Here is a 23,803-nt window from a genome sequence, read left to right as displayed (position 1 = left end):
TCACCCCAACACCCCTCTTCAAAGTCTTGCCTCTCCTTTGGGGTGACCCGGTGCCAAGAACTTTGTGAGTTTAGCAGAACAGCACAGCATGTGACACCCATACATGCTATGACCTGAGTCACACAGGGAAGAAGTTTTCTTCATCTGAAGGGCTGTCGCAGCCGGAAACTTTCATATTAAACCTGCCCTTCAGAGTGAGTCGTGAGAGCCTGAATCTCCTCTCAAGGGCACTTGAGGCCTTGGAGAAAATGGGGGAGAACCGTTCAAGGGAGGAGTGTTCAGTGGCAAGCACAGAGGATGACCTGAAATAGGCCCCCAAGGAAGAAAAAAACTTCCTTGGATGCTCAGCTTTTGAAGGGGCCTGGGTTCTTGAGGGATGTTAACAGCTTGCACTTGACTGCGAATCCAAAGGTTGGCCATTCAAACCCACCCAGTGGCACCGTGGAAGAAAGGCCTGGTGCTCCACTTCCATAAGGATGACAGCCCTTGGCGTGGTGCTACTCTGTAACACTCAGGGGCACTTCAAGTTGGAGTATCTCTCATCTCTCTGCAAAGCTGGTGATTAGTTTTCCTATCTCTTTAAAGAACAGTGATGGAATCTGGAGGGGGCTATTATGTCAATCTCTTTGGGATTGCCTTAGGAAGCTCTATCCACTTTGGGAAGTCGATTGGGAAGTTCTACTCTCTCTTGGGGGCTGTCTCGCTTCTTATGCTAGAACGCCTTCTCACTCAATAACACCAGGGAGCTACACTCACCTTAGAACTTGGGATCATATATTTATTTGGCCTACTACTGGCTTTTTAGAAAAAAAATTACTCAGTGCCCTCTTGTCAATTAAAAACTGTTGTCAATTAAAAACTGTTGTTCCTAGGACAGTGGTTCTCAACCTTCCTCATGCTGCGACCCTTTCACACAGCTCCTCATGTGGTGGTGACCCCCCCAACCAAAAAATTATTTTCATTGCTACTTCATCACTGTAATTTTGCTACTGGTTTGAATCAGGCAACCCCTGTGAAAGGGTCATTCGAGCCCCTAAAGGGATCGAGACCCACAGGTTGAGAACAGGTGCTCTAGGATAAAGTTTCTCTTATCTGCTTTTGCAGCCCTCCTGGATCATTCCAGCACCCCCAGGGGGCAGTGCCACTCACCTGGGGAAACACTGCCTTAGAAGAATGGGCCATTCATTTGAAATGAAGGAGGCAGCATTTGCCCAAGGACTAGGTTCAGAAGGGTTAGGTGAGGCGTAGTGGAGGCAGGTTGCACAAGGAGGTAAGATGAGTCGTGATGAGATGAATTGTGAAATGAAATATGAATTGTGGAATGTAAAACTGCTTATCTGCTCTCTAAGGCTTCACCCCCTTGACAAGAAACAAATGAGCGAGAATGAGAGAGAGAGGAGAAAGATATGGTGACAGACAGAGACTGAGAAAATGAATGTCGTATCAAGCAGCAGTGGCCAGATGACTTTAGTCAAAAGATGCGCTATCTACCTGCCATTCTGTGGGTGAAAGATGGGCTTTCTACTCCCGTGAAGTGTTACGGTCTCCGAAATCCAAAGGGGCACTTTTACCCTCTTCTGTAGGATGGCTCTGAGTCAGAATGGACAGCATGGCAACGAGGATCTATAATCATCCTAGCGTTGCCATTTATTTAACGTGTGGCATTGGGTAAGATACGCAGCCTCTCTGAACGTCACTATTTCTCAGCTATCCAGTGGCCAATGATGTAAACTATTGAGATGGTTAAAGTTTATTGTGCCAACCTGGCCAATGAGCACATGTGGGGTTAACTGAAGGGGCGGAGGGATAAATGGCTTGGTGAACCTCACCTTTCTAGTTCTCGGGTCTCTTGCTCTCTGATGGACGGACTGGGGTGCAGCTGCCTTAGCCAGTTCCCTGCTTCAGCTGGCAAGGCTCACTTCCTGCAAGACATCCCCAAGGAGAAGCCACATGGACCTACCCCGATGCAGCCCTGAGTGCTGGAGCAGCCGTGTGGAGACCCCTGCCAGCTCTGAGATGCTTACACGTTCACTGACTTGGTTTTCCTTCTGCAGTTGGCATCATTGCATCTGTTTTGTGAGATGGAGGAGGACTTTGTGGATTGGTGTCCGACATATGAGTTAATGTTGGACTTATGGGCTTGAGCAGCACTGGGTTGGGATGTTTTCTTGATGTGCACTTACCCTTTATATTAAACTCCCTCCTGTACATATGAGTTTCGGTGGATTTGTTTCCCTAAAGTACCCAGACTAACACAACTATGATTAGAATGACCAAACGCACTAACAGTAAGCGATGCACTGCTGATTACATAGGGTCTTCATGGGGGCCTGAGCAGCGCGGCTCAGAGAAGTCGGCAGGCAAAGGGAGCGGATGCTTGACTTTTCAAGACAGGATTTTGTTAACGCGTAGACTCAACTTGCGTCTCCGGAGTGAAAAGGCAGTATTGGACAGCCACCTTGTCCTCTTTGGGCATATACAGGGCCCAGAGGAGGCCCTGCTTTGTTGCTGGTCTCTGCTTAGCCCTAACAAGCTTAATGCTTTAGGATCAAACATCCCGCGCTCAAGAAGAAGCCCACCTCAAACCTGGCGGTTGCTCACAGGTCTGGAAACGGCCTCCCATTGGCCTTTGGGTTGAAGCAGGACCCTCAGAGTGGGGATTCCCCACGGCCGCCTTCCTCCTCCTGGGCCTCTGCCCGGGAAGTCCCAGAGAGCACTTGGTGAAGGTCTGGGGACAATCTGCCTGCCTTTGGCGGGGAGGGTGCCTGGGGCGGGGGTGGGGGTGGGGTGGGGGGCGGGGATGAGGCCCCACTGATGAGAAAATTAGGAGATCCCGTTGATCTCCCTTCGAAGGGTTCAGACGCCCTGGCGGCGTGCCGGGTTTGTGCAAACATTCCCTGGTTGTCCAGAGAGGAATGCAAGAGGAGGTGGCCTGCGGTACATCGTGGACCGGCGGGGAGATGTGCACAAGCTGCTGAACAGTGCGGCCAGGACCATGAGGCTGAGACGGAGCCGGCCAGGGCCTGGCCTAAGGAGAGCCCAGCCCTGGCCCCTGCTGGGAGCCGGTGGGCGGTCAAGGGGCACCCCTGCACCCTGGGAGCCTAGCGCTCTTTTCTCCCACAGGAAGCTCGCTCTTCAGGCCCCAGGAAGGCCTTTCCTTGCCCTGATGCTGCTGGTTTCCATCAAGCAAGTAAGAGGGGTTTATTATTTATTGCAGTGGTTCTCAACCTTCCTAATGCGGCGACCCTTTAATACAGTTCCTCGTGTGGTGGTGACGCCCCCAACCAGAAAATTATTTCCGTTGCTATTCCACAGCTGTCATTTTGCTACTGTTATGAATCGGGCGACCCCTGTGAAATGTTCGTTCGAGGGGGGTCGCGACCCACCGGTTGAGAACCGCTGGTTTATTGGGATGGTTATGTTCTTTGGGCGTGCATATTGTCTGAGAGTAGAAGCGATTGGGGCCTCTTGTGGACCAGCTGGGAAATAGACGACACGATAGGAACGTACTGACCAAGCAGAATCCTAGCATTTAGAGGTGGTCACTGCTCACAGTTTGGTACATATTTCCTCAAATCCTTTCTCCGTGCATTTTCCCGCACAGCTGAAACGAAGCGGCACTCACACTTGCACCTTGGTTTCCCTTCATAGCCTAGGATAAGCTTCCCCCTGGTAGGGGAACTCCTTACAGCGCACTTTAAGTGGCGTGTGTAGTCCCGTACATTTTGTCATTCTCTCAGGTTTGAGCACGCAGATAGAACTACTAGTTCTGTTCGTATTTTTCCTTCCTCCCGCCTCCTCTTTCCTTTCTCTCTCACTATCACCACAGCCTGCATGCTAATGTTTGAGAAAGTAGCACAGTCAGTATAGGAAGACTATAAAGACAAATGAAAGAAACGCGAACTCTATTCTTATTGTTCCCTTCTCCCCATCCTTTCTTTTTTTCTCTTCTTCCCTTTCACTTTAATTCTTTGTATTATAAAAGCCTAGAGTACACCCTGACTAGAAAAAATAACTTACAACATACAAAAAGGTACAGCTCTAAACTACAAATCTCTGTCATCCATCACTCAGAAATCACCCTTTTTCTTATTTTGGCGCTCAGACCTGGATGTAGTTTTCTCCCATTGATTTTCTATACAGACTTTCAAGGAGACACGGGATCAGACTGTACACCAGGAGCCCTGGTGGCACTGAGCTGCCTCCGTAAGGGCAGCAATTCAAACCCAGCAGCGGCTCCGAGGGAAAAAAGATGAGGCTGCCTACTCTGGTAAAGATTTAAAGTCTCAGAAACCCGAAGAAGCAATTCTACACAGCGACTCGACAGTGAATTTATTACTGTGACTATTTTCCTGCAATCTGCCTTTTACTAAAAACACCATGTGTTCACTAAGCACGTACTGCATCCAGTCTCGTGTCAGGCACCTCTCTTGTGATCATCTCATTTCGGTGGTTCGTGGGCTAGACCTATTTAAAGATGGGAAACAGACTCAGAAAGGCAGAGGGACGTTTTTCTGTACCGATCCATGGAGATCCATGGAGTGGTGTTGAAGGGCTTCAAGGATGTGTTCTGGTTTGACTCACTCTTACATTTGGGTCTTTTGGAAGATCCCCCCCCCCACTCCCATTCTTACCCAAGGAGACTGGGTCTTTGGTCCCTCTCTGTTCAGGGTTACAGTCTTAAAATCTGTCCTGATTTGGAGACAGTGCCTTGAGGAATGACTCTTTCCCACTTTGGCACAAGGGCAGCCTTAGTCCCTATTGGCCAAGATCCTTTTTCTTGCCTTCCTTGGAATTCTGACCCCCTCTGGAACCTCCAACAGGGAGGGTTGTGGTGCCATAGACTCCATACTCACTCAACTCACCTCAACTCAACTCACTGCCACGGAGTCACGGCTGACTCATAGCAACCCTGTAGGGCAGGGTAGAACTGCCCTTGTGGGTTTCTGAGACTGTAACTGTAGGGGTAGAAAGCCCCCTTTTCGCCTCAGGAGCGAGTAGTGATTTTGAACTGCTGACCTTGAAGTTTGCAGCCCAATCTCGTAACCACTAAGCCATCAGGGCTCCTTGATACACACCGTGCTCATCATAGTGGGCTTTCTCTGTGCTATTGGCTTTGACGCCGTGGGTTTCTGAGACTGAACATCTTTAGTCAAGTAGAAAGTCTCATCTTCCTCCTGAGGAACAGCTGGTGGTTTTGAACCCCTGATCTTGGGGTTAGCTTTCCAATGCGTGACCTAGTCAGAATCAACTCAATGGCAATGAGCTTGGTTGGGGGCTTGGAATCGATTTGAGGGCTAAGGTGTGCCTCGCCCACTTCATCATATTTCCATTCATCTCATATGCAAATGAAACCTGATGGACACTAATGAAGGAAGACCACAGAAGAACTGATGCATTTGAATTGTGGCACTGGCAAAGAATATCGAATACACCACGAAGAATGTACAAATCTGTCTTGCAAGAAGGACAGCCAGAAGAGAGGATGCCATCAGGAGAGAGGGTCCCGGGAGAAGGACATCATGCTTGACACAGTAGAAGATCAATTGAAAAGAAGACCCCCAACAAGATGGACTGACTGAGTGGCTTTCACGGTGGGCTCAAACATTGCAATGATTCTGACATCCCATGAGCTTCAGAACAGAACTGTGCTTCATAGGGTTTTTGGCAGCTGATTTTGGGGGGGAAAGGTCTTTCTTTGGGAGCACCGCTGGGAGGACTTGAACCTCCACCCTTTTTCTTTTTTTAAAGTTAATTAATTAATTTTTTGGTAGTTAGTCCAAAGACTGTTTATTGACCTTTAGGCATGTTTTCCAGTTGAGTCTGCTGGGGCGCCAAGCCCTGGCCCCAAAGTCTATTTTTGGTATTCCCTGGGGACTTCGTTGCTCTGTTCCCCTGGCTGTTCTGTTGCACGCCCTTACTGTTTTGCCTTGGTGTGGTGGGATCACATCAGGCACAATTCCCACACTGTGTCCCCAGCGTTGTCCCCTGTAGGGCTATGGGTCAGTGAGGGATGTCGTAACTCAGAGTGGGGCCGGCTGTACAGTCTTCTCTGTGGATTGGCTGCTCTGAGCCAGAATATCGTCCTCAAAGTTTGGTAAGCCAGGATGTGCTCCACTCTCTCTTCCTCCCCCTTCATTTGCTCCCGTGTGCTCTCATCAGACATGTCCCTCTCCCTGAGCTGTAGCTTCAGTGCCGTCCTCTGAAGTGAATTCTGCTGGGAACCTTCACCCTTTTCATTAGTAGTCAAGTGAGTTAATTGTACCACTGAGAGACTCCTAGACAGGCAGAAACCCAAACTAAACCAAACACAGTGCTGCCCTGTGAGTTTCCGACAGACACGTTGACTCTTTATGGGAGTAGAAAGCCTCATCTTTCTCCAATGGAGCAGCTCAAGGTTTGCACTGCTGCCCTGTGGCTAGTAGCCCAACCCATAACCACTATGTCACCAGGCCTCCACTTGGTAATTTATTGTAAAAAGTGTCCCTCAGATTACTAACCCATTTTACAGATGGGGAAATTAAGCTTCAGAGGGCTAAATGTCTACCTATGATCGAGTAGCTGCTGAGAGTCTTTGTGCTCGAAGACCTGTGTTCTCTCTCCCAGGGAAGCTGTTGACAAATGAATATTTATATATTGCAGCAGCAGAATCTGCAGAATCTCAGGGTGGCTTACCACACTGGCAAGCCCGTGGCTTGTCCCTTTCACTCTGGAATTTTCCTAATCGATAATGAGCCCTCTGACAGCAGCCTCTTCCTTCCCTCTGCAAACCACAGTCTCAGAACCTCCCCGGCCTGTCTTTCCTCCAGCCTAAGTCTGTAATTCCAATGGCTCTCCTCTCGGCTCTCCACCTAAAGTCCTGTTTCTTTCTCCAGATGTTTATATGATAAGGCTTTGGTTAGACATTCATGATGAATTTTGCTTATAGATGCTTGGAATATAAATGATTGTGGCGTGTTTCCTGGCAGGAAGTCTTCATAAAATTCACTTAATGAGACATTCTCAGGAATAGTTTAGTTTCAAAGTTCAAGCAGGGAAGTGGCGTGATCCTCTCCCCATCTCTCCCTATTTAACTCAATCAGCAGCTGCGGTGGCTGCATTAGGAAGAAGTAGACACCCCCTAAGGCTCTTTGAGAAACACACGTGTGGCCCTTTCACACATGCCTTAAACTAGTCTCTATTTTAAAGTGTTTTTTTTTTAAATGGGTGAGGAGATCGTTTTGCAGACATTATCAAACACCTTTAAAAATACGTGTACGCTGTGACCCAGAAATTCCAATTCAAAGAATTTCTCCTGAAGAAATAGGCTGGTGACCGTTTTAGCAGGAATTTTCACTACAGTGTCATTAGATTTAAACATCTGAAAACAACTTCGATATTTAGAGCAAGAGGAATTAAAAATAATGAACGCATAGGATAGTAGGGTAATACGTGGCTATAAGAGGGTGATTTAGAGGTGTATGTCTTAAATGAAAAAATATTTTCTAGTAAAAAAAGGGGGGTTTTACAACAAAGATGATACCCATTTGGACTGAAATTTAAAAAGAAAAGAAAAGGAAGAAGGAAATAGAATTTATACATCCAGAGAGAAAGTTCTGAAAGGAGAGGATCATTTCTGGATAATGGGATTCTGATTCTACCTTTCCTCTTTTTTTGGCCTTTGTATAATTTCTTTTCTTTTTTTCTTTGCAGACTTCAAGACTCAGGTTTTAATAAATTTGACCACATGGCACAGTTTTCTAGAGTGGACATAAAGGCACCTCAATTTCATAAACGGTTTTTTGCTGCTTTTGTCTTTAAACCGTTTGGACAGGGATGGGACAATGTTTGAATTCTTCCTCATTAGAAGCAAGAGTTTCTTGCTCTGATTTGTCTATTTTTTTTAAGAGCTGATAATCAACGTTTCTATAACTTCTTGTAATCATTCCCCCTTTCCCACTCCCTCCCCATTTACCACTAGCTGGCTGCTGCCTCTTAGATTCCGATGAGTTTTCTATGGTTAAATAATGCTTTTAATTTCTGTATCAACACAGACTCTTTTTGTTGGTGTCTCTGAAATAGTACTGTCCTCCTCGAAGGGGTCAGTGCAGTGCCTTTTGCTTTTTGTTTTTTTCCTTAGGGATTAAATATGGGTTATCAATGTGTCTCCTTCATACAAAAGGCTGGATCCAGGATCCCATTCTTAGCATCTAGGACCATCCATTGAGGGTTTATAAATGTGCGTTTTCACTCCTTCCACAAAGGCACGAGTCTGCTTTATGATGGATGACTTGACATTTCTCCACTCTGTCACTCCATCCATCTTTGGTTCTTTCTCAGCGGGCACTGCCATGGAGTCAGTGCTTGCAGCAGACCGAACAGCATCTGAGTGTTCACAGCATGATTAGCCCTTAATTGTAGGTGGGTAATTGAATTCTTGGACACTCCCTTAACCCATCTCCCCCGCTGCCATCATAAATCCACTTGTTATCTAACAATTTATAATACTAGATGCAATTTTACAGCCGTGCTGTATTGAGGTTTCTGGGGAGTTTTCTAAATGTTCAGCAGCTCATCAGTAATCTCTGGTTTCTCCAGGCCTTGGCCAATCCGAGAGAGGATAGCCATCGGACAGTGAAGCTTGATGGGAGAGGAAGGCCTGGCCAGTCACTTCAAACTGACCTACTGGACAGGTTCTGGTCATGTCCTCGCCCAGGCCATGGCTCATTAATTGTACTTAGCAGACAGAATAATCCTTTGAAAATGAATCACTCCATTGGCGACCTTTATTTTATACCGGTTCCTAAAAATCATGTGTGCCAACATACTTCTGAGCTGAATAATTCATGAGTGTAATATCTAAGTCAGCACGAGAGAAAAAATAGTGGTATGTCTGCCCAAGACAGCTGAACCTGGCCCTGAAGGTGGGCGCTCCGGGGGCCCAGGCCAGGATATGGATGTCAGGAGGGAGCCCCCGATGGAGGGTGTGGGTATAACGGATCTCTTTGGCAGTATCACTGCCTATGTCTTTAAAATTAAGATCCTCTGAGCCCTTGTCCTTTGGTAAGTGATACCACTCGTGCAAAGACACTAAGTTCTTTGTCTCTTCCCCCACACCAGTGACCATTGGATGTCCGTCGACTCTCTGCTAGTCTTGTCTTGGTTAACGCCTCAGATGGTCTTCAACCGTGTTGTATGTGTTCTTTACAGGAACAATCCTGGTATCCCTTGCCCTGCTAGGCTGTCCTCAGAGCGACATGCCTTTGCCCACGAGCACTGAGATAATCTGCACGCTTTCCACTCCCCGAAGGAGCTTCTCCTCTGCTCTCGTTATTGCAGCGGACTCGTTCCTTTTTAAGTCTTTGTGCTTCCTGTAGTTCTTGCGCCAGTTTTAGCAGTTTCTCAGTGTGGTTTCTGTCTATGTCATTTTCAGCCATGATATAATGAACAAACCGTGTAGGTCCACCCTACCTCCTTCCCAGTTGTCAGCCCTGCAGCTTCTCGTGAAATAGGAAACTCTATATTTCTTTCTTTCAAACAGTTTTATTGACAGATCATTCATCTACCTTATAATCCAATGGTCTAATGATATTAAAAAGAGTTGTATAATCATCACCCCAATCTTAGTTGGAATTTGTTTTCCCTACTATCCACTCACTGCCATCGAGTCGAGCCTGACTCGTCGTGAACTTTTGACAGGAGTAGTGAGCCTCATCTTTTACCCTCAGAATGGCTGGTGGTTTTGTACTTCTGATCTTGCGGTTAGCAGCCCAAACGTAGCACACTATGCCAAGGCCTCCCTGTTTTCACCAGAGTGAGGTGTTTGTTTTTCTCCAACAAAGAAAAGTGGTAGGATTATTTATAGGGAGGCCATAGAAGGGGGCTTCCTCCCCTTTCACATCAATCCCTTTTCAGCCATGTCAGTTGTTTTCCCTCGTTGCCCAAGGGCAAGAAGGACCACCATCAAGTTGGATTTTTCCTTAGGGGAAAAACCCTCACCCGTCCTCCCCTCACACCTCTGTCTGAAAATCTAGCTGTGGTTGGACTTGGATGAGCCTCTAGCGTTTGGGGGTCTTTAGGACAAGTACTTACCAAATGAAGTGTTTTTAGGGCTTTTTGTTTTTCTGGTAAGCATGGACATTACCTGACAAGGAGCAGGATACAGGGGATGCCAGTCCAGGGATAGCACACACAGATGGCTGGTTTTAGCATTTCTTCCTCAGCTGGGTTCCTGAGGGCATGCACACCCTCTTACCCCCAAACTGTTTCCTTAGAGACTTGGTTCATTCCGAGAGCTTCTTATTTAGTTGTCAACCCCCTTGCTAACGCTACAAAAATAATACAGGTTCAGTTATGAACCCATTAGAATGTTTACATTTCACCTCTTGGAGCATAACATAACGGAGAGCGATTGTTAACAGAGATTGAAAACACTTTGGAGGTGAAGCCAAAGGACAGCTGCTCATCACTTAGCCATCATTATCTGCCCTATTGTGACTCACTGGCTAAACCACGCTCCCTCCCAAGCTGCGCTAAGGCACCTCGGGTGCTGCTATGGACTCAAAGCTCACAAGATAGTTTCCATTTTCCAGAGCAGTACGGTGATTGATGACAGCTGCTGGATGAGGTGCAAACTACCTGCTCAAGGTTACTTATGGTCCCAATGCTAGGCCACACTACATTTCCTCTGATATCACCCTGTGTGTGCAAAATGGGGGGGGGGTATTTGTTTTGTTTCTTGTTTCTGTGACTAGAAGCCAGTATGGCAGGATAAAGTCTATGTCTCACAGGAAATTAAATGGCCATGTCCTGTCTGATGCTAAGGTTGGAGACGGGGTGCAATGTTCAGTAGCACTAAGCTGTTAAAACACCACTCCTTAATAGGTTGTTTGGACCTTCTTACTGAGGAAATGGGGCTTTCGAGATTTCCTTTGGCCAAAGAGGGCTGTTAAAAAAATGAGAGACATTGGTATGCTGTAAGGAGACTTGGTGATATAGTGGGTTACCAATAGGAGGGGCTAACTGCAAGGTCGGCAGTTCGAAACCACCAGCTGCTCTAAGGGAGAAAGATGAGGCTCTCTACTCCTATATAGAGTCAACTCACGGCCCTCAAGTCAGTGCTGAGTCACAGTGACTCCTTTTGGTTTTCAGAGACCATAACTGTTCATGGGAAAAGAAAATCTGGCCTTTCTCCCTGGGAGTTGCTGATGATTTCAAATTGCCAACCCTGAGGATCAAAGCCCAACTCCTAACCACTACACCACCATAAAAAATTACAGCCTCAGAGAGCCCTATTCTGTCCTACTGGGAAGGAGTTTGGCTGTTTGAAAGGGCACGATGAACCGAGAACATCTGGGGCCCTCCGCTCCCAAAATGACCATGCTTGTCCATTTTCAAAGGACAAGCATGGTCTTTTGGCTTTGTGATTCTCTGGTAAAGATGGGAGGAAGCACCCACAGACTCCATCAGGAGTGTGTGAATGTGTGTGGGTTGGAAGGTGCGGGGGTGGGGTGGGTAGCGAGGAGAGCTAGACTAAAGAGGGCGAGGGTTTATTGTTATTGGTTGCTATTGAATGGAGAACAAGCCATGTTAACTTTATGTGTAACAATGAAAACATGCCTGATCCTGCATCATCATCACGCTCTTTGGAGTGTTTGAGTCCATTGTGGTAGCTATCGGGTCAGCCCATCTCACCGAGAGTTTCCCTCATTCTCGCTGACCCTCTGCTTGACCCAACGTGGTGTAAAAGGAGAGGGTAGATTGGACTATGGTTACTCATGGTTGAAAACTGGCTGCCCTTAGACCGATAGGGGTGTGTGTGTGTGTGTGTGTGTGTGTGTGTGTGTAATTGCTTCGTTGAATGTGAATGCTTTTAGATGATGCATCTGCCTAGTGCTACAAGCTTTCTCCCTCTCTGTTGCGTACCCATCCTATGTCACTCTGGGTTACTTGCCTCTTCTAAGAAACATGTGCGCTTGCTACTTCTTGTGAAAAGAAATAAACCTCCAAGTCGAGTGATGGAGTGATCTTAGCCAAGCTCACATATTTGATTCCTCCTCCCTGAATTCTACATTTCAGTCTTCCTCCACTCTACAACGACACCCCTATTTCTTCATCTGTGAAACGAGGGAACAGGGAGGTAGGGCTTCCATCCTTCTGTGAATGACCTAGACCTCTGGGAACCTGTGAACAGTGAAGGAGATGGTCAAGGGACTATCCATGACAACCTGTGTGAAGAATCCTAGGAGTCACGCAGGTGTGGGGTCCAGAGGCACTGAGACATGTTATTGGCTCAAGTTTTTTTGGGGAAGGAGTGTTTAAGAACACCTTCCCTTCGACACCTCGTGGTTGCATAGGCGGTGTGCTTAGGTGTAAGGCATCATCAGAACAAAAATCTTACCATAGTGAATGATGGGGGGAGTGCGGAGTGGAGATCCAAAGCCCATTAGTAGGCCACTGGAGATCCCCTTGCAGAGGGGTCTTGGGGAGGAGACGAGCCAGTCAGGGTGCGATGTAACAATGATGAGAAATACAACTTTCCTCTAGTTCCTAAATGTTTCCTCCCCGCTCCCACTACCATGACTCGAATTCGATCTTGCAAGACTGGCTAGACCAGAGGAGGTACACTGGTACAGATAGGAACTGAAAATACAGGGAATCCAGGACGGATGAGCCCTATAGGACCAGTGGTGTGAGTGGCAAAACAGGGAGGGTAAAGGGAGAATGGGTAGGAAAGAGGGAACCGATTACATGGAACTGTGTGTGACCTTCTCCTTGGGGGACAGACAACCGAAAAGTGGGTGAAGGGAGACGTCGGACAGGGCAAGATATGACAAAATACCCATTTATAAACTATCAAGGGCTCATGCGGGAGGGGGGAGCGGGGAGGGAGGGGAAAAATGAGGACCTAATGTCGGGGGTTTAAATGGAGAGAAAATGTTTTGAGAAACGATGTACAAATGCGCTTTACACAATTGATGTGTGTATGGATTGGAATAACAGTTGTATGAGCCCCTAATAAAATGTTAAAAAAAAATTTCAGAAAACAACAAAAAAAAACAAAAACAAACAAATAAACAAATAAAATAAAAGAAACCTGTGATAACATCAAAAAAAAAAAAAAGAACACCTTCCCAAGGCTTATTTGGCTTGAGGTTGAGTTTTGAAGGATTAGTAAGAGTCACCCAGATGAAAAGGGAATGGGAGGGTGTGTCAGTGGGATTCCGAAGATGCAGTCAGGAGACGTTTGGGGTGGAGGTGGCTGGGATGATGAATCCTGAATCTGCAGACGGGAAGTGGAAGGCCTTAAGCAGAAGAGCTCTGCTCAGATATGAACTCTGGGATGGCATGGAGGATGGGCGGTGGTGGCAGGCCAGAGGTGGAGGAAATGGGAGACAGGGTTGGACAGGGGAGAAATTTGGCCGTGGTGGTGGTGGGGCCTGTAGAACTGGCAGAATCTGGCGATTGGTTAAATGTGGGAGTGAGGGCGAGGGAGTGTCTGTTTTCTGCTGTGTGATGAAAAGGACGGTGGTGTCAGGGACAAGTCACAGAGGAAGGAGCCTGCTGGGAAGTAGAGGATGATCACAGCAAGAATGCCACTCGTCTTTGTCTTTCAGTCAATTCTATCATTGTTTTATCTTGGTTTATGTGCTTGGCTGCTAGCAAAATGTTGGAGGTTCAAATCCACTCAGAGATGCCTCAGCATGAACGCTTGGCAATCTCTTTTCAAACAAACAAACAAACAAACAAACAAACAAACAAACAAACAAACCGAAAGTCAGTCATTGGAAACCTTGTAGAGCACAGTTCTACTCTGAGGCTGCTGACAATAGCTGGTGTCTTGAGCTGATTCTAGAAGCCCTAGTAGTGCAGTGGTTACACCTTGGGCTACTAACTGAAAGGTCAACAGTTCAAAACCACCAGCCTCTCTGAGGGGGAAAGATCAGATTTTTTTTTTAATCATCTTATTGGGGACTTGTACAACTCTTATCACATTCCATATATACATCCTTTTTTTTTTTAGTGTTTTTTTTGTATTTTCTTTTTTTTAAATCATTTTATTAGGGGCTCATACAACTCATCACAATCCATACATACATCAATGGTGTAAAGCACACTTATACATTCGTTGCCCTCATTCTCAAAACATTTGCTTTCCACTTGGGCTCTTGGAATCAACTCCTCATTTTTCTTCCTCCCCCTCCCCACCCCCCTCCTTCATGAACACTTGATAGTTTATAAATTATTATTTTATCATATCTTACACTGCCCGCCGTCTCCCTTCATCCACCTACCATTCTTATAGGTTATTTATGAGTCCGTATCTACACGATAGCAGTGAATTTGGATTTTGCTTTAATTGATTCTAAGGCCTTTAGGGGAGTGACTGTATCTTGCTTGTGTTTACTTCCCTTTCTTGGTTTAATTAATACATCGTTTTATTGGGGGCTCTTGTAGCAGTCCAAAATCAATTGTATCAAGCACAAATGTACATATGGTGCCATCACCGTTTTCAAAACATTTTCTTTCTGCTTGAACCCTTGGTATCAGTTCCTCTTTTGTCCCTTCCTCCCCAACCGTCCCACCCTTGAGGTCTTCCGATAAATGATAAATTACTGTTATTTTCATATCTTACACCATCTGCTGTCCCTTTGCCCACATTTCTGTTGTTCATCCCCCTGTGGGGGCGGAAGTTATACTTTGATCATTAAAATCTGTTTCCCATTTCTCCCCCTTCCTCCCACCACCTTCCCCTACTCTTATGGTATCACTACTCCCATTACTGTTCCTGAGGGGTTTATCTGTCCTGGAGATAAACTCTTATCTCCATGTGTCCAGAGCTCTTATCTGTACCTGTGTACATGCTCCAGTCTAGCCAGATTTGTAAGATAGAACTAGGGTCATGATAGTGGGGAGTGGGGGGAGGAAGCATTAAAGAATTAGAACAGTGGTTCTCAACCTTCCTAATGCCATGACCCTTTAATACAGTTCCTCATGTGGTGACCCCCCAACCATAAAATTATTTTAGTTGCTACTTCATAACTATAATTTTGCTACTGTTATGAATTGTAATGTAAATATCTGATATGCATATGTATTTTGTTACAAATTGAACATAATTAAAGCACAGTGATTAATCACAAGAACAATTTGTGATTATATATTGTGAAATATTGATTTCTAATGACAAATAAATTAAATGTTGTCTTGAAGCATGGTGGAGCATGGGAAACAGCCTTCATGCTGGGTACTCGTATGTGGGCATTTCTGCATGTGGGTGGACCTGCCTGGAGACTGATAGAGGAGCAGTGTCTGGGTTCCTAAGACCATCAGAAATATGCGTTTTCTGATGGTTTTAAGCGACCCCTATGAAAAGATTGTTGGACCCCCAAAGGGGTCGCCACCCACAAGTTGAGAACCCCTGAGCTAGAGGAATGTTGTGTATCCCATCAGTGCTGTGCTGTACCCTCTGTGTCTCATTCTTTCCTTGTGATCCTTCCTGAGGGAATATCCAATTGTCTACAGTTGGACTTTGGGTCTCCACTCCGACCCCCATCATTTGCATCAGTATATTTGATTGTTGTGGGTCTTCTGATGCGTGATACCTGATCCCATTGATACCTCATGATGATACAGGCTGGTGTGCTTCTTCCATGTGGGCTTTGTTGCTTCCCTGCTAGATGGTTGCTTTCAAGCCTTCAAGCCTTTGAGATCCCAGAAGCTATATCTTTTAATAACCGGGAACCGTTAGCCTTCTTCACCACATTTGCTTTTGACTTCAGCAAGCATGTCAGGAAGATGAGCATCACAAAATGCCAGGTTATTAGAATGGAGTGTTCTTGTGCTGAGGGAGAACTTGAGTAGAGGCGACCCAATGCTCATCTGCTACCATAATACTTGACATTTAATATATGTACATAGACCTCTATCTCTATCATTATAGATTAATATATTTACATATGTACATGCCTATATTCACACCTCTATAAATGGCCGGTGCCTCCTAGTTCTTTCCTCTATTTCCTTTTCCTTTCCTACTGTCCCACTATCATGTTCGACCTTCATTTGACTCTCAGTACTTTAGGCTACATTGAACTTGATCAAACCCCATCAGGCATTCTACGTCCCCCTCACCATCTACTTCAGATCTCTTGTTGTTACCTAGTCCATGGATTTTTTGGCTCCCCATTCCTTTTCCCACATCCTCCTCTCCGTGTCCCCCCAGAGCCATCACCCCCATTGTTTTCTCCTCGGGATTGGTTATCCTGCCTATCCTATATGGATACATTGCTTACCTCCCTTGTAATTCCACATTAGGGCAAGGTCTGGCACACCATTGGTGTTCAATTGGGAAGATTAAATTCAAGAACAGAAGAGAAAACTCTTTGAGAACAATCTTAACAACAAAGTGGTACAGATACCCCTATAGAAGATGTTAGATAATAACCCAGCTATCTGGGAAGTCCAAAAAATTTAGGATGTAGGTTTTAAGGAGCCTTGGGAAAATATAGGGCTGCTAACTACAAGGTTGTCAGTTCAAATCCTGCCAATCCCTGGGAGTAAGAGGAGGCTATCTGTTCCCATAAAGATTTACAGGTGGAGAAACCCTACATAGGGTTGCTATGAATCAGAATGAACTCAATGGCATTTGGTTTCGCTTTAATTTTTGAAGGCACTCTGGTGGTGCTGTTAAGTGAGTGTTGGCCTGCTAAATGCAAGGTTGGTGGTTCAAGCCCACCAGCTCATCTCCCAGAAGAAGGAAGGGGCTGTCTGCTCCTGTAAAGACTTACAGCCTCAGAAACCTTATGTACTATGAATTGGAATCAATTTGATGGTAGTGGAGTTCTTTTTGGGAAAGCCTGGTAGTGCTGTGGGTTAGATGGCTAACCACAAGGTCAGTAGTTCAAATCCATTAGCTGATCTCCCCAGGAGAAAGAAGAAGCAGCCTGCTACATTCTTGAAAACACTTTATAGGATCACTCTGAGTGGCCATCGTCTTATGGGCAGTGGGGTTAAGGTATTGTGTTAGTCTGGGTAGAATAGAGAACAAATCCATAGAAAGTCATATGTGTATAAGAGAGAGTTTTATATAAAGGGTAATTGTACGTTAAGAAAGTATCCCAACCCCCAAGCCCATAAGTCCGATATTAGCCCATATGTCTGATACTGATCTATAAAGTCCTCTTGAGACTCACGAAACACATGCAATGATGCTGAATTCAGGACGATTATAGGCCAGTGGGTAGAAAGTCTTTGGATCCAGTGGTGGCATAAGTATCTCAACACTGGCAGGGATCTCCATGTGACTTCTCCAGCTAAGGGCACTAGCATAGTTCCATGTGTCTGTCAGTAGAGTGTCTTCCAGGGAGTGAATAGAGAGAAGTGTTTCCCACCTCCAAGAAGGAATACAGGATTTCCCAGAATTCTCACGAGGCCATGCCCAACACAGAGGCTTCGTTGGCTATGATCCAATTGACAGACTAGACTCCATCCTTTCACTCGTAATCCTCTCAAATTGACACCAGATTATGTAACTACCACAGGAATGAAACAAGAAACTACTTGGGTGGTGCAAAAGGCTGGTGGTTTGAATTCACCCTGTGACACCTTTGGTTGTAAAGATTACAACCAAGACAACCCTTAGGACTAGTAAATGAGGTTGCTGTAAGTCAAAATTGACTTTACAGCAATGGTTTGTTGGCTAATGGGACAGGTTAGTTAATGTCAAAAGGGGGGAAAAACACCAAGCCTTTGTACAGCAGCAGAGCAGCCGTAAACCTAGTGCCTTTGACTCTGGATCTTCAGGGTCTTGGCTAGATGATGCTCATTCACTGCTAGCAAGTATAGGCTCGCAGTGAGCCTATAGGGCAGGGTAGAATTGCACCTGTGGGTTTCTGAGACTGTACCTCTTTATGGGAGTAGAAAGTCTCATCTTTCTCCCCCAGAGTGGCCGATGTTTCAAATTGCTACCCTTGCAGGCCAACACTTCACCCACGATGCCACCAGGCTCTGCTGGATGATGCAGAGCCTGCAATTCTCCTTGTCTTTGTCTGACACATCAGCGAGCCTTCCTTAGTGAGGCCAGCTTCGTGATTTGTGATCCACAGAGTGATCAGAGCCTGTGCAACTACCTGTCGATGAGGGTGTGAGAGTTCAGCACAGCATAGTGCCTCCTCTTTTTTTTTAGACCGCTTTTTTAACAGATAATTCACATATCCTAAATTCAATGGTTCAAACATAGTTAAAAGGTTTGTACAATCATCACATTCAAATTTAGGACACTTTTCTTCTTTTTTATACTCACTAGCTCCCCATTTCCTGAAATCTCCTGCCATAACCCTAAGGAACTATTCATCTAGTAACCATGTCTATAGATTTACCTATCCTGGATCTCATATACAGGAAAACATACAATCAACAAACACACAAAACGCCAACAACAAAATAAAACAGAGAAAAGTCTCAATAGAAGACAATGCAGAAAATAATAAAAACTGGAGCAACTTTAAAATGGGTCCAAAGGGAGAATAAATGATACAGTGTTAAATTTTAACCTGAGTACATCTGCATCATTCCAGCCACCAATGCACTCTGTCTGATAGCAAGACTATTCACATCTCTGGTCAATGGTCTGAGGGGATTCACCAGAGGTTCAATCCACATGTGGATCCTGTAAACGGATTTTGAGTTTACACCATCATTCATAGCCTTCTGCAAACCAGGAGCTCAGAATTTAAGCTCTAATAGAATTCTCTCGTCTGGTCTTAGATTGTCTTATTTACAATCCTTGGATCACACAGGTTGACGTGCTTCTTCCAAGAGGGCTGTCACCTCTCTTAGATGGCTGCTTGTTTGAAGACAAGCATGTAAGGCCCCAGCCACAGTTCTTTCTGAGGATTTTGATAGAAATCATGTGCATCTGTATTCAAACCAGTATGATCATATTCTCTGGTGGAGACGAAGTTCACATGTATCATCATCTTAAGGCCAAACAGAAGACACCAAAGGCATTTGTTATGTTTTTGGTACACAGACCAGTAGGGACCTTTGAGTGCTAAGGCCTGAGAAGCATGGTGGGAAATAGTAGCAGGGCCGTCCTTGGGTTTGTTGCACTCTGGGAATCAAAATGTTTTTGTCTGCTCAGATTACAGGCTCTCTCCTTCAGGAGACAACTCAGAAGTGGGCTCAGTACAAAGAGAAGTGTCTGAGAGACTTGCTCAAGGAACCTTCTGGTAAGCACATTTGTTAGTTAGCTCTGGCTGTTCAACAAGTGACCCTGAAACTTAGTGGCTTGGAACAATCGTTATCTCTTATAGTTCCTGTGGGTGAGGAGTACAGAGAGGGCACAACGGGGCTGGCTTACAAGAATATTGGTTTGTCCCCTCACAATTCTGTTAGTCGATCTGGCTGTCAGTGGACAGTTCAGCTGGGGCTTTGGGCTAGAGCCCCTCCCTGTGACCTGGGCTTTCTCCGAGCATGGCAATTGGGTTCTGAGACCAAACAAACAAACCAAAATCCACAATAAACCCAGCACCTCACCATTGAGATGATCCCAACGCTTTGTAGGGTTTCTGAGACGGCCCTGACTGGAGCAGACAGCCTCGTCTTTCTTCCGAGGAGCTACTGGCGGATTTGAACTTCCATTCTTCTGGTTCATAGGCCCACACCACCTTTGGGAGATTGACAGGAGACTTACTGACCAGGCTTCAAGCCATACCCTTCTCCCTCGAAAGATCTCTTCATCCCAGGCAGGGACAATCAATGCTAACGATCAATAAGAACCACCTCCCTCTTGGGGCGACGACACTGGTTTCTGAAGTCAGAATGGCAGGTCTTCCTTATCTGGGGTTGTGCCTGTCGTATCTGTCACTTAGTGTGCGTGTCACACATGCGCACTCGGTGTCTGGGGGAGCTGCCTTCGTAGGGGTTTGGGTAGGATTAGCCTGGCTATTCACTCCCACTGGCCCCTTGGTTTTGGCAAAAAGGGAGAAGATGGTGGGGAATGATGCTTTCTCCCAGAAGTCAGGAGTTTGCAATACAGATATATGAAATCCAGCCTGAAACACCCCCTTCATTTGATTGCTAGCCTATTAGGCTGAGTCTCATGTGTGTAGGTTCCCAGCGCCAAGTGCTGGATATAACACATCCCCTGAATTTCAGATGACCGACATACTTCCTAATGATCATTGGATCAGTCTTCACATACAACCAGGTATTTCTGTGTTCGATATACGTGTCTAAAAACCTCATCCATTTCACAGATCATGACAGTTTATTCAGCTCAGACTGTTTACAGTTTAATAACTATTTACTTAACTATAGAACAGGAGGCCACAGACGAAAACTTCAAATGTCTTCCTGAGGCCAAGTTTCTGAGAGAGTTCAGCCCATGCAAAATAAACCAAGATCGGTGTGATGTGCATGGTCACATAGTTGACTACTACGACCAGGGGTCACTTTGGGTAGACAAAGTTGCAATGTTTGAGGTTGAATTTAGCATTCTTTTCCCCCCCATGGTTTATACTTGTATTTAGGAAAATTTCATTCATTCATCTATTGTTTGAACAGTTTTATTGACATAAAATTCACAGACCATATAATTCAATAGTTCAGTCATATCAAGAAGAGTTGTACAGTCATCACCACAATTAACTTTATAACATTTTCCTCACTCTTTTCTCGATGTTAATAACTCCTCATTTCTCCCCAACCTCCCCTGTCATACCCCTTATGAGCCATCAGTCTAGTTACTGTCTCTATGGATTTACCTATCCTGGATTTCGTATACAGAAAAATATTTTGGAAAGAAAACAACAACAGCGACAACCAACTAAAGTAAAATGGAGAAAAACTTCAATCGAAAAGAAAGCAGAAAATATTACAAGCAAGCACAAATTTAAAATGGGTCAAAAGGTGTTGAATTTTAACCTAACTGCATCTGAAATAACCCACTTTCCAATACATTCTGCATGATAGGAAGGCTAGTTATATCGCAGGTCTATCGTCAGAGGGGATTCACTGGGGGCTTGCGTTAAGCATTCACGTCCACCCACCTTTTTCTTCCACATCCCTGACCTGTCTGGTCCTTGCACTGCTTCTAGTAGCTGCCAAATGCCAGGAAGATGGATTCTGGGTTCTTGACTGCTTGTCCCCTGCCTCCCCAACCCCCACACCCGTGAACTTGCATTCAAGCTTTATTGTTTACATCGACCCCTGTTCTCTGCAGAGGAGCCCCTGCATGCTGCCAAAGATGAATGTGCTAGACTAAGAAACGAAAGCTTGGTGGTTTGAACCCAGCCTGAGGCAGCAAGAAGACAGCCTGGCCATCTGCTTCCAAAAGGGGACGGACATGGAAATACCACTGGACCAGAGTTCTCTGCACACAGGCTTGCCATGAGTTGGAGTGAACTCCATGGAAACTAGCTTGGTTTTTGTTTTTTTTTCCTCTCTCTCCCCAGGCATATTCTGTAATGGGACCTTTGACAAGTATGTGTGTTGGCCTCATTCCTCCCCAGGAAATGTCTCCGTTCCCTGCCCTTCATACTTACCTTGGTGGCGCAAAGGTAAGACGTCATACGGTGCCAATTTCCAGTCGTTCTCTGAGAGGCTTTTCGGGCCATTGGTTCCATTTCTCCGGTTGTGTAAGCATTCCCCTCCTCTTTTTCGGAATCGCTCCTACACCATTAACAGACACCTCCTGCCCCTGTCAGTCTCCTCTCTAATCTTTCAAGCTGCAAATGTCAATTTGATCCCATATATATAGTTCTTAAAAGAGGGTACTGCTCATGACAGATTTTTTAAAAAACTTTTTATGGTGAATGGGTGAAGATTTGTGATGCAGATCATCTATTTTACATTCCACTCTTCCTGCACAGTCTGTTTCATCTCATTGATAGCAGTCCCCATGGCTTGGCATCACTTTTCTCACTTCCTCCCTGTGTTTCCTGTTTACATTCTGCTCTCCTTACCTTTCTGAACTTTGAATTTTTTATTTCCTGTGATTATTTTAACATGTGCATACCTGATAGACCTATCTATTGCGGGGTTGGAAATTGAATCACAGGAGTGAGTTTGATCCCAGACGTGAAGAGTGACTGTGTTAGAGAAACAAATTCACTGGCACTCATATACATATAAGAAAGAGCTTTATGTCAAAGAGCAATTGTATATTGAGGAAACAACCCAACCCAGTCCATGAAGTCCACAATTCGGATATAAGCCCATATGTCCAATACTAGTCCATAGGCTCCTCTTTAGACTCCTGCAGCACATGCAATGATGCCAAATGCAGGAAGATCACAGACCAGTGTGTGAAAAGTCTTGTGGATTCAGTGGTGGTGGAAGCATCTCAGCACTGGCGAGGGTCTCCACATGGCTCCTCAACAGGAAGGAGACACAAAGAGTGTGTGTGTCCCTCTTTGAGGGAGGAAGGCAGGAGTTCCCAGAATCCTCAGGAGAAGGCCATGCCCACATAGAGACATCATAGGCTATGACCTGATTGACAGGTTAGACTCCACCCCTTCTCTCAAGTTGCCAGGAGATTGTGTAACTGCTACAGTGACTGGAGGATGAGTAAGTCTCAGGGGTCCTACCAGCCTCTATCTGACCAGCAAACCGGGTATTTTTTGTGATTTTTGAGTTTTGTTCTACTTTCTTCTCTCGCTCTGTCCAGGCCCTTTTAACGTGATCCTGTTCAGAGCTGCTGGCAGTAGTAGCCAGCAACCCCTACTTCTGGTTTCAGGTTGTGAAGACTATTGTTCACGTGGTCCATTAGTATGGTAGACTGTCTCCACGTGCCTTTGTTTTTCAGCACCCTTCTTTCCTCCAGACAAGGGCTGACCAGTAGTTGCATCTTAGAAGGCTGCTCGAGTGCTCTTAAGACCCCAGGTGCTACTCACCACATTAGGATGCAGAATATTGTTCAAGACAGGCATTTTTTCACTAGTGAAGCTAAACTATTGTTTGGTTTTAGGAAGCGTCAGGGGGTATTTTTGGTTTAATTTAAAAAGATGATCTCAGGGTCATTGCTTCAGGGGTTCTTTCAGTCTTTATGGTTTCTAGGATATCTAGAACTCATAGATTTTGACATGTATTGGTGGGAGGAAGTGTCAACTCAAGCCATAGCAAGCATATTCTCCTAGCTCCATCCCTAGAAACCAGAGTCATTGGCTCTTTTATGCTGGAAGGGAAGAGTGGCAATGCTGGGCCAAAACTTTGTTTCCTTTGACCATAGGTAGCAGGGCAAATCTAAGACAAATCTAAGGCAAATCTAAATAAATTCTTCTCTAGAAACATACATGGCTATAAATGTCCAGATAAAGTACAGGCAAATCTAAATAAAGCTCTTCTCTGAAACATACATGGCTATAAATGTCCAGATAAAGTACAGTGAGGGCATGTGTTAGTCCGGGTAGACTAGAGAAACATATCCATGGACACGCATATGTGCATAAGAGACAGTTTTATATAAAGGGTAATTGGATATTGAGAAAACATCCCAGCCCAGTACAGATCAAGTCTGTAAGTCCAGTATTAGCCCATGTGTCTGATACCAATCTATAAAGTCCTCTTCAGACTCACAAAACATATGAAATGACACCAAATGCAGGAAGATCACAGGTCAGTGGGTGGGAGGTCTTGTGGATCCAGTGGCACTGTAAGCATTTCAGCACTGGCAGGGTCTCCACATGGCTTCTCCAGGTCCAGGATTCTGGCAGCATCAGGCTAGGTCCACGTGGCTTCTCCTCAGGGATGTCTCTCAGGGAGTCAGCCTTGTCAGTAGAGAGTCTACAAGGAAGTGGGCTGAGAGAGAGAGAGAGAGAGA

General features: G+C 45.5%; 1 protein-coding gene and 1 pseudogene across 1 annotated transcript in view; one reads left to right on the top strand and one right to left on the bottom strand.

Annotated features, from left to right (window-relative positions):
- The window catches only part of GLP2R (glucagon like peptide 2 receptor), an 84,210-nt gene that overhangs the window by 7,840 nt on the left and 52,567 nt on the right, over positions 1 to 23,803 (top strand). Inside the window, exons 3-5 of the mRNA XM_013006298.1 lie at positions 3,124 to 3,190; positions 19,124 to 19,211; positions 21,438 to 21,542. Coding sequence (XP_012861752.1) covers positions 3,124 to 3,190; positions 19,124 to 19,211; positions 21,438 to 21,542 — 260 coding nt within the window. The remainder of the gene's footprint in view (positions 1 to 3,123; positions 3,191 to 19,123; positions 19,212 to 21,437; positions 21,543 to 23,803) is intronic.
- Positions 8,000 to 9,416, bottom strand: LOC101648377 (annotated as a pseudogene).

Source organism: Echinops telfairi, unplaced genomic scaffold, assembly GCF_000313985.2.
Source record: "Echinops telfairi isolate 266 unplaced genomic scaffold, ASM31398v2 ScPeMD7_2010;HRSCAF=2546, whole genome shotgun sequence".
Classification (NCBI taxonomy): Eukaryota; Metazoa; Chordata; class Mammalia; order Afrosoricida; family Tenrecidae; genus Echinops; species Echinops telfairi.
Note: the sequence above shows the minus strand (reverse complement) of the source record. Positions and strands in the feature narration are given on the sequence as shown.